Source organism: Suncus etruscus, chromosome 16, assembly GCF_024139225.1.
Source record: "Suncus etruscus isolate mSunEtr1 chromosome 16, mSunEtr1.pri.cur, whole genome shotgun sequence".
NCBI classification, from domain to species: Eukaryota; Metazoa; Chordata; class Mammalia; order Eulipotyphla; family Soricidae; genus Suncus; species Suncus etruscus.
This window is the reverse complement of record NC_064863.1, coordinates 66,988,475-67,003,037: the sequence shown is the minus strand read 5'-3', so window position 1 is coordinate 67,003,037 and position 14,563 is coordinate 66,988,475. Positions and strand designations below refer to the sequence as shown.

At 38.4% G+C, this 14,563-nt stretch overlaps 1 protein-coding gene across 1 annotated transcript in view; it reads right to left on the bottom strand.

The window, feature by feature from the left end:
- FRAS1 (Fraser extracellular matrix complex subunit 1) overlaps positions 1-9,560 on the bottom strand; it is a 377,453-nt gene extending 367,893 nt beyond the window's left edge. The window contains 1 exon segment of the mRNA XM_049789877.1: positions 9,390-9,560. Within this exon segment, the coding sequence (XP_049645834.1) occupies positions 9,390-9,560 (171 nt within the window).
- Positions 9,561-14,563: the final 5,003 nt, after the last annotated feature.

Below are 14,563 nucleotides of genomic sequence, written 5' to 3'. Positions count from 1 at the left end.
AATCAGAGATTCAATAACATTTGTCAGACATTTTGACTACTAATTACAATTTAAATAATTATCTGAAAAATATAATAATAAAAAATTAAATACAATAATGATGTTTAATTGTCTTTTAAAATGAAATTGAAAAGATTTTAGTGAAAACTGGAAGCTACTAAAATGCCCAATGATAGGAAATCAGGTTCTTGTATACTGTGCTAGAGAAGTTATCTACAACATAACGTTATGTATAAAAGTATGACATAAACTATGTTCATAATAAAATTATAATCAAGTAAATGCTAGCTACCCACCCAGCTTCATAGTTTTCAGAATTCAGTTTTTTCAATCATTAATGAATTTGTTTTCAATTTACATATTTTTTCAATTTGCCAATTTTTTTTTGTTTTGTTTTTTTGGGTCATACCTGGCATTGCTCAGGGGTTACTCCTGGCTCAGAAAACGCTCCTGGCAGGCTAAAGAGACCGTATGGGATGCCGGGATTCGAACCACCGACCTTCTGATTGCCAGGCAATCTCCATGCTATCTCTCAGACACCAATTTTCCAACTTTATCCCAATGAAGAAATTTTTACTTTTGTTATCAGAAAACATAGTGCTATTAAAAAGTAATCAAATGAATTAGTTATGTATATGGCAAATAAAGTAAATTTGAAGGTAGCATATGAAATAACTTGAACTTCAGAGTTGAGATCTAACATGGAAACATCCTATCATTAAAATAAGAGTTTGCTTTCATTTCTAGAAAAATAACTACTTCTTAAATATTTCAGACACACACCACAGAAATTAATTCTATAATTCTATTAATTCTAATAATAGCTGTCAATAAACAAAGATTTTTCAACAATGAGAGGGATACATTAGTTGTTCAGTTCCTTTGGTTTCTCCAGTGATGTGCATTTATTATCTAACCCAAGAGACATAAAAGTAAGCAGCTATGTTCCATTCATAATAAATCTGATAAATATGAACATAACATCAGATATTGAATGTGGGAATTCACTGCTTGATGAAAAAGACACCGAGAAAACTGCGGCTAGAAGTCAATATACATGATGAGAGAGAAGAAATACACCAGCCTGTGGGAAAGTAACAAGCCCCATCCATTTTCATCTCCAAACCAATGGTGTGATTCTCACCTGAGTAAAACTAGGGATCATGGAGCTAGTACAAGCATACATGTATATTTTTCAAAATTGTTCTATAAACCCATTTACAGAAGCCTCAATTTTAATAAATGTTGGTGATAAAGAATTTTGTCATAATCAAGGAAGAGCAATAATGTTCTAATAAAATCTGGTTATAGCTGTGCCCCCTGAACCCCACTAATGCCTATTGAAAAGATGAGATTTTGATGCTGGGCAAAACACAACAATCCTAAACATGTTCTTCTGCCCACCCAACTACCATTTTGTCTTGGCTGTTGACAGAAGTCAAAAGGAAAGATCAGGTCATAATGTCTTTGCCTGGCTTACTGGCAGGATAAAAATTATTTTTCTTCATGTAATTTGTTAATGTTATGAAGTTATAGATCCAGAATACTAAATATCTGGAATTATTGGATGCATATTTAATTACATACCCTGAGGAGAACAGAATTCAATATTCATCTCTTCAGTCATATTCATAAGTTAGTTCTCTCAGCCTTCCAGAAAACCAAAGTAAGTCAGCCTCTCCCTCCTCATACCTCTCCTCTATTGGTGTTACACAAGACCATCACCACCTGCTACTGTCTTTTCTTATGAGTCGTCCCACATTATGTTCTCAGACATGGCATTATCTGGGGCTGGGATGAAATTAGTGCAAAAAAGAAAAGGAGGAATAAATGGTTCTCTCACTTTCCTTTCTCAAACTCATTGTAGGGAAAAGAACAACAACACTCTTTAGGAAAAATTATTTCAAGTTTCTCTCCTGGACTTCTTGGCAAGGCTGGCAGACATCCAAGAAGCTATTTGGAGGGATAGCTTAGAGGAGGTCATGGATGACAGAGTCCCCTCCCAATGCTGGCTGTAATAAGCCTCTGCAGGCTCTCAAATTACTGGAGTCAGCCAGAAAGCTCAAGTGCTTTCCTCACTCCAGGGGAAATACTGGGACTCTTGTCTTGACTTGCAGGTGCCAGCTGTACACAATGCTGTCTACACTGCTCAGGAGGCCTCCAGGGAGTGAGTTAGTTGCTTTAAAAAACAGCCTCCTTGGGCCCAGAGAGATAGCATAGCGGCGTTTGCCTTGCAAGCAGCCAATCCAGGACCAAAGGTGGTTAGTTCGAATCCCGGTGTCCTATATGGTCCCCCGTGCCTGCCAGGAGCTATTTCTGAGCAGACAGCCAGGAGTATCCCCTGAGCACCGCCAAGTGTGCCCCCCCCCCAAAAAAAAAAAACAGCAATCTGGACTGAAAATAGAACAGTGTAAGGCAATCACCTGGCTTTCCTATAGCTGACTCTAGTTCCATTATATGTGATCTCCTCACCTCCAGTCCCATCAGAGAAACAAAAGAAGCCCCCTATGCATGGCCCATTCCCATTTACCCCCAAAAGACACAGTGAGGCAATTGACCAGGTGAAACTCAGGCCAAACCCAGATAAACATTTAACCCACTCATAAAAAAATGATATAGCAAGAGGACTCGACAAACTTCATGGGGAAAGAAAGGAGAAAGGCAGGGAGAAAAAAGAAAAAAGGAAAAGGGGAGGAGAGTAAAGATAGGAGAGAGAAAGTGTAAAATAAAAATCCACAGGTTTTGAAATTACCCACACATGCCATGTTTCTAACCCCACAGGCAGATCTGTCTGAAGAAGCAGGGTAACAGCCAAGAAATAATAAGCCAAGCCAGTCAGGAGAGAGTAATGGAGTCAGTGGCTTCTCTTGGCATCTCCCTTGTGGTGTCTCCCTGAACCAAGCCAAAACTAACTTTTCTTTTTTTATTTCAATACTTACCGTATTTTCCGGCACATAAGATGACTTTTGAAACAAAAAAAAAGTCAACCGAAAATCGGGGGTCGTCTTATACGCTGAGTATATCCCGAAAAACGTTTCAATATGCCGCTAAACAAAAATTGTCTGAATATTGCCACAAAACGAATTTTCCAACTCCATCCTGCAACAATCACTGCCAGGTTGCTCGGACCGCCTCTCTAACTCAGCCAATCCAAGCAGGCTTTTGATGCATGCAAATTAGACAATGTTCTGGACCTGAATCTACACTGTCAAAAGCCTGATCAGATTGGCCAGAGTCAGAGAGGGAAGTCTATTACAGTATAACCTTTGAACCTTTGCTTATTGTGATTGGCTCACTGTGGTGCATGAGCACAGGAACACAAGCAGCACATGCAGCACAGGAACGTTCTGTCTAATACAGTGAATATAGGCCTAAACCTGTGTTTTAACTGCAAAATTAGGGGGTCGTTTTATACGCCGGCAAATACGGTATCTACCAAGAGAGGGAAGGTCAAGAGTGAGACTAAAGTATCTACCCAATGGGCTTTTACATATCAAAGGAAGATGTTTAAGGAAGAAGAAAGTTGGGGGGTTGATAGTTGGGTATCACCTTACAAGGAAGAGAAGGGGAAAGGGAAGAGGAAGTGGGTTAGAAGAGTGAAAGGAGGGGGAAGGAAGGGGAAGGAGTAAAAGAAAGGGTAAAGAAGAGACGGGAAAGATAGGGGAAAGTGAAACATAATTATTTAAATTTTTGTTTTGTTTTGTTTTTGGGCCACACCTGGTGATGCTCAGGAGTTACTTCTGGCTATAACGCTCAGAAATTGCTCCTGGCTTGGGGGACATATGGGACACTGGGGGATTGAATCACAGTTCATCCTGTGTCAGCCACATGCAAGTGGCCCTACCACTGCGCCATTGCTCCAGCCCATCATTTTAATTCTATTAAGATTAAAACTACAACCCCATATACCAGGATTTCACTGTTCCTATTCCAACTGGTATGTGGGGGTCACTGAGTGGGGGAGCTAACCGACAGGCCCCCTATACTGACCACTAGTTCAGGGGAATGGAATCCCCTAAGCCAGACCAGACCTTCAGGGCAAAGCTGGGCAGCTGGATCTTTGAGAGTGTGCAGGGAGGGAGACAAACCTTTCCTATGCCTTCCCTATGCATAAACAACTGGACTAGGCTGGAGCCGGGCTCAGCAGACCCCACATACCAGGATTTCACCGTTCCTCTTCCAACTGGTATGTGGGAGTCACTGAGCAGGGGAGCTAGCTGACAGGGCCCCTGTACTGAACACTAGTGTAGGGTAATGGGATCCCCAAGCCAGACCAGGCCTCAGGGCGAGGTGGGGCAGCTGGGGTGAGGAAGGGGAAACCAGACCCTTCCATAGCCATAAATGGGTTTATGTAGTGGACCCTCTTTCAGGGGTGTCCTTTGTCACTAGTCCTCATTTTCAAAAGCGCATGCACGACAACTATACTTTTTAACCATTATTCCACAATGTTCATAATTTTAGACTGTTCCTAGGAAAGGAAATGGAATTCCCAAGACCTGGAGGATAATACTCAAATAGATCTCTAAAGTCTGTCTATATGTGGGCGTGAGTTTCTATACAGTGTTCTTCTCTTTGATTTCCAAACCTAAACAATCTATGTCTATAGTGTATATAGACCCTCTTATAAAGTACCCCTCTCCACACTTCAGAATACCTTCTATCCTCTCATCCCCCAATCCTGATGCATTATCTCTCCTTATTTAACCCTTTTTACCCTTAGTTCTTAACTTATTAGTCACCGAAACCGTGCCCCAACAAACCACCACCCAGCTCCTAAATGAAAAGACACCCTCTCAGTCCCAATCTCATGCCCAGCAAGAAACTACAACCAGTATACCTGCTGACACATGCTATGTGGCCCTTCTCACCCACCTCAAAACATGGACAGTTGCATGGTACAGGATTCAGCTTCAGAAAGACCGACCCCCCAGCTCAAGGATACTACCTGATTCTGTATTGCTACAAATCATGTCTCAAATTCAAGTCCAAGGTGTGTGATAAAAATGTGCCTTGGATTTCACCCCCCCCAAGAATATTTCAAAATACTTAATTGGAAGGCCTATATTGCCTTTGTATTTTTAATATCTTTATAATAATGCATCTTAGGGTGTATATTCCCAAATAGAAAGTTAGCCTCCTCCATCACTTTTTTCTTCAATTACTTTCTTTTTTTTATTCAGTTTTATTTATTTGTTATATTATATATATGTATATATACATATATATATATACATATATATATATTTTCTTTATCCTCACTGGTTTTGGTTCTGCTTGGTATGAAAAACGAGAAGAAAATGTCTTTACTGAGATAAAAGCTCAGGTCAAAACCAGGGCACTGAGACTGTGTAGCCTCTCATTCTTACCACAATAGCACCAGCAATGCAATATGACACCATAAGCTTTTGTATAGGCACAGTGAAAAAGGGGAAACCATATACACAGAAACAAGATCTTATTCTTCTAGGGAAAAAACTCATACTTTTTATAACACAGGGGGTACCTCCCACCCTGAACATGGGTTATGTGGACACAACTCAGTCTCCATGAGATTGGACAGTGTTTGTTCAACCCTGAACCCCAGATCCCAAATGTAGAACTGATATAGTTCCCTGCAACAACATCAGGAACCAAACTCCACTGGGAAATATAAACACCACTCTGGCACCAACTTGCGCCAGTTCTGATATGACATCCAGACAATGAGGAAACGACAACTTGATCTAAGAACAGGTTGTCTTATCACATCACCTAATGGTAAGAGGAAATCAGAAGACATTTCGTCCTTTGATCTGTGCAAAAACTAAGACGCTAACTACAGAAGACTGATTTTGACAACCATGACTGGGCAGAATTTATCTTAGACCAATAAGAAAAATCCTACTCTAGGCTATAGCCTAGGTCTAGGACTTGTGCAAAAATCAAGATCTCTAATTACAGAGGCTCAACTTTGACAATGAAGACTGAGCAGAACTTTTGGAACCATAATGAACACTTTATCCTAGGCTTTGGCCTAGGATCTGAGCAAAAACCAAGACCACTTATTACAGAAGGGTCCTCAAACTATGGCCCGTGGGCTACATATTGTATTTGTATCTGTTTTGTTTCTTCGTTGCAAAATAAGATATAAGCAGTGTGCATAAAATTCGTTCATAAGTTTTGTTTTTACTATAGTCAGACCCTCCAGTGGTCTGAGGGACAGTGAACTGGCCCCCTGTTTAAAAAGTTTGAGGACCCCTCACAACAACAATGATGGAACAGAACTTCTAGAACCATAAAGACTCTATCCTAGACCTTGTCCTATGACCTATGCAAATACCAAAATCTCTAGCTACAGTGGCCTTATTTTATCATCCACAACTGAGAGGAAAGTTTCCTGACACCAAAAAAAAACCTTTGGGTGTGGTAATGAGCAGACACGTAGCCAGTAGTTGTTCCGATGACAGTATGCTTCAAGGGTGGAGAAAACCTGAATCTCCTAGGCCAGTGGTTGGCAAGCCGAGGCTCATGAGCCACATGCGGCTCTTTACACTTTTTAATGCTGCTCTTCTGTGTGCCTAATGGCCGCTCCAGGAGTCAGTACTCCGCTCCTAACCTCTGTCAGTGTATGCCCTGTGTGGCTCTCAAAATAAATTTCAATTGTGTTTTTGGCGAGATTTTTTTTTGAAGAAAAAAAAAAAGGTTGCCCACCACTGTCTTAGGTGAATGAAATTCCCTTTCTTACTTCCCCAATACTTACTGTGCCTATGCAAAAAAAGGGGGTGGGGGCACAAAATCTTGCCACAACAACACTCCTTTACTTTTATTTTTATTTTTTACTTTCCCTCTTTTTTCTTCCTTTTTTTCTTTCTTTTTCACTCTTGTGATTATTATTTGGTGATTTTTTTTTTTTTTTTTTTTTGCTGCTGGGTGCTTTTTATTTTTTGGTAGTTGCTACCTTTTTTTTTTCTTTTGGTAAAAACTGTTGGGTTTTTTTTTTTTTTTTTTTTTGTCTTTGTCTTCTTCCAACAGAACCGCACAACTTGAATTATCTTGTTCTGCCTCATGAATTGAGGGGGAAAATAAAAATGAACAGTACCAAGACCAAATAGCCATATGAACATTGAGTGGAATTCAAAAATTATCTGACTTAAACATCAAACTTAAAGTCAACAGAATTTATACCCTATCTACAACAAGCTATATGCAAAGGGGAACAGTTTCACTAGCACTCCAGAGGACAAAGGGGAGACATGGGACACATGCTGGGAAAAGGGGTCGAGGGAGGACAGCCCTGGTGGTAGGAATGGCCTTGATTCATTGTCACTATGTACCTTAAATACTACTGTGAAAGATTTTTTATTCACTCTTTGGCCACAATAAAAATTATTATTAAAAATGATTAAGACTAGAAAATTTAGAGTCAATAATTTGGTGGGGTACCATGTCCAGTGGTGCTCAGAACTTATTCTCCTGGCTCTGGGCTCTGGGATCACTTGGGGGACCATATATGGTGACAGGAATTAAACCTGGGTCAGTCTTGTGCAAAGCAAGAACCCAACCTGCTGCATTATCTCTCTGGACCCACTCAAAATTTTTATAGGGAACATGCAGACCCTAAGAATTCAAGGACACTGCTGGCAATGCTGATACTGGCACGAGGTGCTGTGAACAAAGTTAGGGTCCCAAATATGCTCTATCACTGAGATATATCTTTGATCTTTTGTCTCTACTTTAAAAAAAAACTCATGTTTCTACTTAAAAATTATCTCTATTTGAAGAGGAGTTCTTGAAGTATTTTCCTTCAAACTATAGTTCATGAAAGTCAGGTCTTTTCTGTTACATAAAACTATAATTATAATATTTTTGAGGGAATACATTCCAAAGCTTGCATATGGAGTCTTTGAAATGTCTTTAATCTTATTTTGAATCCTACATACATCCTCTCTTAAGAGATTCAGTTTGGTATTTTTGAACTTCACACCTATTCTAATCACTATAAACACTATACACTGGCATTATTTTCATTACCAATATGCTCTTTGATTCTTTCAAATTGATGGTAGTTTCTCTGCAAAATATACACCATCACATGGAATGCAGACTAAATGGTGATACATTATAAACACATTTCCAACACAGATCCCTGCCTGGGTCTCTCAGCCTCACATTATGCAGAAGTGAAATAGTGGCTTCCTCATGTAATTAGGAGGCTAAGACTCCAGTGAGATGATCCTGTCCCCTGGGGGGGAAGCACACTGTACTTTCGGAGTTTTAGGTACACATACTGAATAGCAGCCTGGAGTGGGTATATCAAATCCTGCCAACCTATGCCCTCTGCTGAATGGAGAGACACTAACTTGGGGAAAGCTTTGTGTCAGGTGAAAGATGAGGATCAGTGCCCACAGCTTCTTTCCTTCACATTCAATTTCACTTGCTGCTTCAGAGTTACATTTAAGTCTGAGAGAAGATGAACTGTATTCAATTCATAGAAAATCCTAATGTGTTTCAGTAATTCCTTTCAGTCAGTATTTGATGTCTCTAAATTAAGTCTAATGTCTCTGGAATGAGAAAATATGGTAAAAGAATTATAGCATCAACTTCTAGTACTACAGTTATAAACTGTGGAAGGGTGAACATTTTACCCTTAATTGAAATTTGGCCATACCTGCTGATATTTCTGGTTTTCAGGAGTGTGCATGTACATGCATTTATGTGTATGTATATGTAATCTAGTACCTAGTGAGTAAGAGCCAGGGAGACTAATAAACAATCCTACAATGCAGAGGATGGCCTACAAGACAGCCGTAAAAGTTCCAATAGTCCTGACTTTCCAAAATTCTACCCTAGTGGAAAGGGCCCTTAATTTGTAATAAGAATACCAAGATTTTAGAATAGGTTATGCCAATTACTGGCAATACAACTTTGGTCAAGTATTTCAATTTTTTATACTCAATGTTTTCATCTTTAACATGGTAATAATAACATCTATTCTACTCGCAAACTCAGGCTTGTTTTCCAGTATCAAGTAAAAACAAACATATGGTATATAAAGACAAGATAGACATTTCTTACTCAGCATCACACAACTCCTTCAACATCAATATTCTCCGACTTCTCTTCCCACAGACGCGAAAAGCAATGGACAAACATTTACTTGGGTGTATGAAATAAGTAAGACAGCTTTAATCTTATTCAGGAAAGCTAAATGTCCCCAGAAAGGCAAATGATCTTCATGTCCTCTCCATTTCAAACAAAGAGATACACTCTCTCTCTCTCTCTCTCTCTCTCTCTCTCTCTCTCTCTCTCTCTCTCTCTCTCTCTCTCTCTCTCAATAAGTTGAGCTTTGGGCTTTCCCTGATCTACAGAACTATAGATGCAGAAGCAACCATAGCTTAGAAAATACTTACTGCATGGATTTTGTCTTCATGATGGCAAGATCCAGATGTCCCGGACACACACTCAGGGCAGCACTGGTTGGCAGGTATTTGAAGAACTTCTCCCTGAACATTTAAATACAGCTCAGTGTAAAACAAAAGGGACAAAACACAGTCACAGATATGTACCCACATCAGAGTCATCGTGAATTCATGATTTTTTTCAGGTGATGAGTATAGATTAAAAAAAAGACAAACAGGGGACAGAGTGGATAGGGTTTTTGCCTTGCATGTGGCTGACCTGATTCAATCCCCCACATTCTATATGCTCCCTGAGCCTGCCAGGAGTGTTTTCTAAATGCAAAGCCAGGGGTAAACCCTGAGTACCACTGGGTTTGGCCCAAAAGCCAGAAAAAAAAAAAAAGATAAAGAAAAAGAAAAAACAAACAAAACCAAACCAAAAAGATTCTCCCCGTCAAGAGAAACTTGTCATCAAGGTAAAAATGAAACCCCTTGGAAATGTAAATTCCTTGAAAATTATCCACATCTTTTCACATATAATGAAGAGAAGAATTTTGTTCACCGGAGTATTTCCTCTAAGTGTCACAGAAGAAGTGCAGTCAGGGGATAATGGGAGATGACATTTCTCTAAAGGGGGTCCTTTCTTTATATAAGTGACCACAGAGTCAGCAGTGTTTGGGCTAACCTATAGGAGGCCTCTGCAACCAGTAGTTGGGGGATGATGTGTGCTCATGTGCTGAAGTTCACTGTTACCTGGGCTGCAAGGTCGGAAGGCACAGGGGCAGGAGACAGAGGGACAAAGCTGGGAGAGGAAACAGCATTGTTGCAGAAGTATCGAATGTACAGTGGGGATCTGGGTAGAATTCCTGGCCTCAGTAAAGATTAGCTGAGTTTTTCGAGGCTTGTGTACTCGCAATTGTGTTTCCTAACAACATGTGATATTATCAAGGGACTGGAATACCATCCGATACTCCAAGATTTACTGAAAAGTTGTCACCTGCTAACTAACCATTCATTTGCCACCATCATGAATCTGCTTAGCAAAGAGTTATTGAAACTACAGATACACATTTGTCTCTGGAGCTCAATGTTTCTTATTTTAGGTTCTCTAACTTATCATTATCCTACAACCATAGATTTTAGAATTTCCTCAAGCCTAGATATGTGGTAGAATGAGGGATAAGTTATTTTGACCCAATGCAAGACCCAAAGTAAGCAGGAAATCGTGACCTGTTGGGGCTGAAGGAAATCTGTCTTTCCTTATATTTCCTCAATAGAGTTTCTTTCCCATCCCCCATACTGACATCAACTTCAGCCTGGCCATCAGTGGTCTGTCTATGGTAATTACAATAGCTCATATAAACTCTTGTCCTTCTTATTCTCTTACCAGTGATCAACATTGTTGATACCTTGGCGACCACAATATTACTTCTTTCTATGACCATTTTCTTATTCCCCTACCTCTCTGCCTGTCCTCTTAATCTTCTTAAGTTTCCCGTCTCATGTTCATTTAGGCTTTGTGCCCCAAATTTTACCTTTGATCTTATATTCTCTTTTAATACTATCTCTTTGGATATGTTTATTTTTCTTTACAGTTCTGGGATCAAATCCAAAGCCTACCCACATGCAAGAGCTCTATCACTAAGCTATATTCGTGGCCCAAGTATATTAATTTTAAGGTTTTAACGAGTTTGTCTGCTAGTAATAACAGACAACTTTTATCATTAGTCTTTCCAATGCTGCACTTTCCTCAGAATTTTCTCCTCAAATGCCCAGCTGGCTTCCTGACATATCTACCTGCCTCCTTCATGAGGCATGAAAATCCAATGTTCACCAAGAAATTATTTTCCTCAAATCTGGAATGTCTTTCTTTATTATCCTACATTCCCATATCAGTCAGTAGCTCAGCTAATCCTTTACACCCTCTTCTACTGGGTCAATTGTATTATTTTTTTATTGACACTGCCCTTTTGCTCTGATCATTATACAACTAATACTCTGGTTCAGGAATTTATCTGTTGATTTGTATTATTCTCACAGTCTCTAAAATGATATGGAACATTGTTACATGTGCCTTTTGACCATCTGTACTTCTACTTTGAGGACATGTCTGTTCATCTCTTCTCCCCATTTGTATGGGGTTATATGTTTTTTTCTTGCTAAGCTTTACCAGTGCCTTATACATCTTAGATATTAACCCCTTATCAGAAAGGTATTAGGTGAATAGTTTCTCTCACTCCGTGGGCAGTTTTTGTCATCTTTGTTTCTTTTGAGGTGCCTCATAGTTTAATGTAGTTAGGACAGAGAATGTACCATTATGACAATGATTGTTGGAAATGATCACTCTAGATAAGAACTAGAAAGGAGATAAAATGACAATATTAACAGTAACAATATTACAAACCACACTGTCTAAAATAAAAAAGGAGAGAAAGAAAGTGAAAAATAAAATATCTGCCACCGAGGCAGGCAGGGGAGAGGGCAAGAGGGAAACTGGGGACATTGGTGATGGGAAATGTGCACAGATGAAGGGATGGGTGTTGGACATTATATGACTGAAACTCAATATTCAACAACTTTGTAACTGTGTATTTCATGGTGATTCAATTAAAGAATGTGTTTATTAAAAAATAAATAAAAATAAACTATAAACTTTAAAAATAAAAGAATAAATGGATTGTTCCTAGTATTTTACATACTCCTTAAAAATTGGAAGGATTTATGGAAAAGAAAAGCTATTCATTATTCCCATAAACATTCATTAGTATTATTTTATGTTAAAACAAAATTTCAAGGGTTCAGAGTGATAGTAGAGTGGGTAAGGCATTTGCTATGCAAACTGCCAACCCAGGTTCAATCCCTTTGATTATTTAAAGCCCATGTGCTCCCTGATCCCAGAGCCAGAAGTAAACCCTGAGCACTACTGGGTATGGCTCAAAAAACAATAATAGGGGCTGGAGAGATAGCACAGCAATAAGGCGTTTGCCTTAGATGCAGAAGGATGGTGGTTTGAACCTGGGCATCCCATATGGTCCCCGGAGTCTGCAAGAAGCAATTTCTGAGCATAGAGCCAGGAGTAGCCCCTGAGTGCTTCTGGGAGTGACCCAAACAAACAAACAAACCAATAATAATATTAACAATAGTAATAATAATAATAATACAAAATTCCAAGCTCCAGAGTATTGCACATAGGCTCTCAATGACCTTAAATTCACCAGCTACAGAATTACTTCAATCACTTCAATTACTTCAATTATCCTTCATTCTTTCATTCAAAAACAGTTACTGAGAACCTACCATGTATCAAGTGCATGAGAATATAGAGGGACTAAAAGAGGCCGTGAAAAAAAGGTATATCAGTAGAATGGGGAGTACTCCATATTGAAGCTAGTATCAAGAAGAAAAAAGCATGGAAGAGGGATAGTAAATGTTTGGTAGGAATTAGAAATTTTCCATTTTAAACAAAATGACATTGGTGAAAGACAAAGTGCAGTATTAATCCATAATATTATTAATTAATACTACAGAGACAAAAAAACACTTTCAGTGGCTATGAAAGAGTATGTCTGGTCTATTCAGAGAAGGACAAACAGCCTTGGTTTTAAAGTCATATTTGAAGTTGAGAAAGGGAGAGATTGTAAGTTAGAAAAGTGCAGTGGTACATTAGAGGATATCATGAAGAGTTGCTCTGAGAAGAAAAACAAAATGTTGCAAAGCATTGGAATGATTTGGGGAGAGAAGCAATATAATGGGACTTAAATTTTAAAATGATCAGCTTAGCTCCTATTCCAATATGACAGTGAAAAAAGCAAGCATAAAAAACCAGTGAAACAAGAGAAGAGGCTACTGTGTGAATGCAAACAAAAGCAGTAAGGGCTGGCTTGGGGTAGGAGATGGAGACTGCATTTGGTGGGTTCTGTTTAATGAAAAAACCTTGGCACAAAGTATGGTCCCCAAAATACCACCAGGAATGACCCCTGAGTGCAGAGCTAGGAGTAATCCCTAAGCACTGCTGAGTGTGACCAAAAAAACAAAATAATAATAATAATAATAATAATAATAATAATATTAAAGAGATATGGGTATATAAAGACACTTCTTTACTCACAGGTAATATAAAGGTTATTGATTTAAATTTGTTCTGTTGACCATTGTTATCAAACATGTATCATGTTCAGTAATACAATCAATGTCTTTATAACAGATTTTATTTCATACAAAACACAACACTGGACCTTTGGGTCAGTTTAGTCTCTGACATGATTACTCTGCAATTTAATGGATATCTTTTGCAAGTATTTATTCAATAAAATAGATTAAAAATTTGATAAACTTTATAAGCAATGAAATAGTATCAAATTTATCAATTATTATAAAGATTCAGCTCATCAGAAATGCACCCATGCAGAAATTTAAAAACATTTTTAAAGAGAAATAGGACCTTTACTCTATGTTTAAAAAGGATGAGAAACTTATTAGCATTAGCTGACATGCAGGCTCAAGATTAATTACATGGAAGGAGGAGGAACCTCAGAAAAATAAACTGTGGCTGTGAAATTGACAGAATACTTTTTTTAAAAAATAATTGGTCTTCTCCAAAGAGTTTCAAATATTCAAATTTGAATCTTAAGCTCTCTCTCTCTCTCTGTCTCTCAATAGATTCTTTCTAAAATGAAGAAAGTCAGCACTTGGGAAAAGATATTCTAATAAAAGAGGTATGAGTCTAATCAAATAAAAAATCTAATAGAGGACAAAGGAAGATAAATTCTTCATACACTGGGTCAACTACAAGATTTCTTGAGTGGAATAAATCCCTCTTATCATCTGAAGAAGCTCAGTGCAGCTCAATGGCAGCCCAATGATATTACTCAGTGGCAAAATAATGTTTTTAGAAAATCATTGTAAAACAGTCTTCCTTGACTTTCGGTGTATGGTCAGTATCTATAGCTTTGACAACTGTCAGATATACAGAAAATCTTCGGGCAGTAGGTCATTAATCACATAATCATGATTAAGTTGTCAAAAATCTCTAGTCTTCACTTTCCTCCTCCATAACGTAGAAATAAAAATAACTGAATCTACATCATATTCTGTGTAGTAACATGGAAACATTTAACAGAATATCTGATCCAGAGCACATGCACAATAAGCAAAAATAAAGATGTACTTAGATAGAAGAAGTTAAA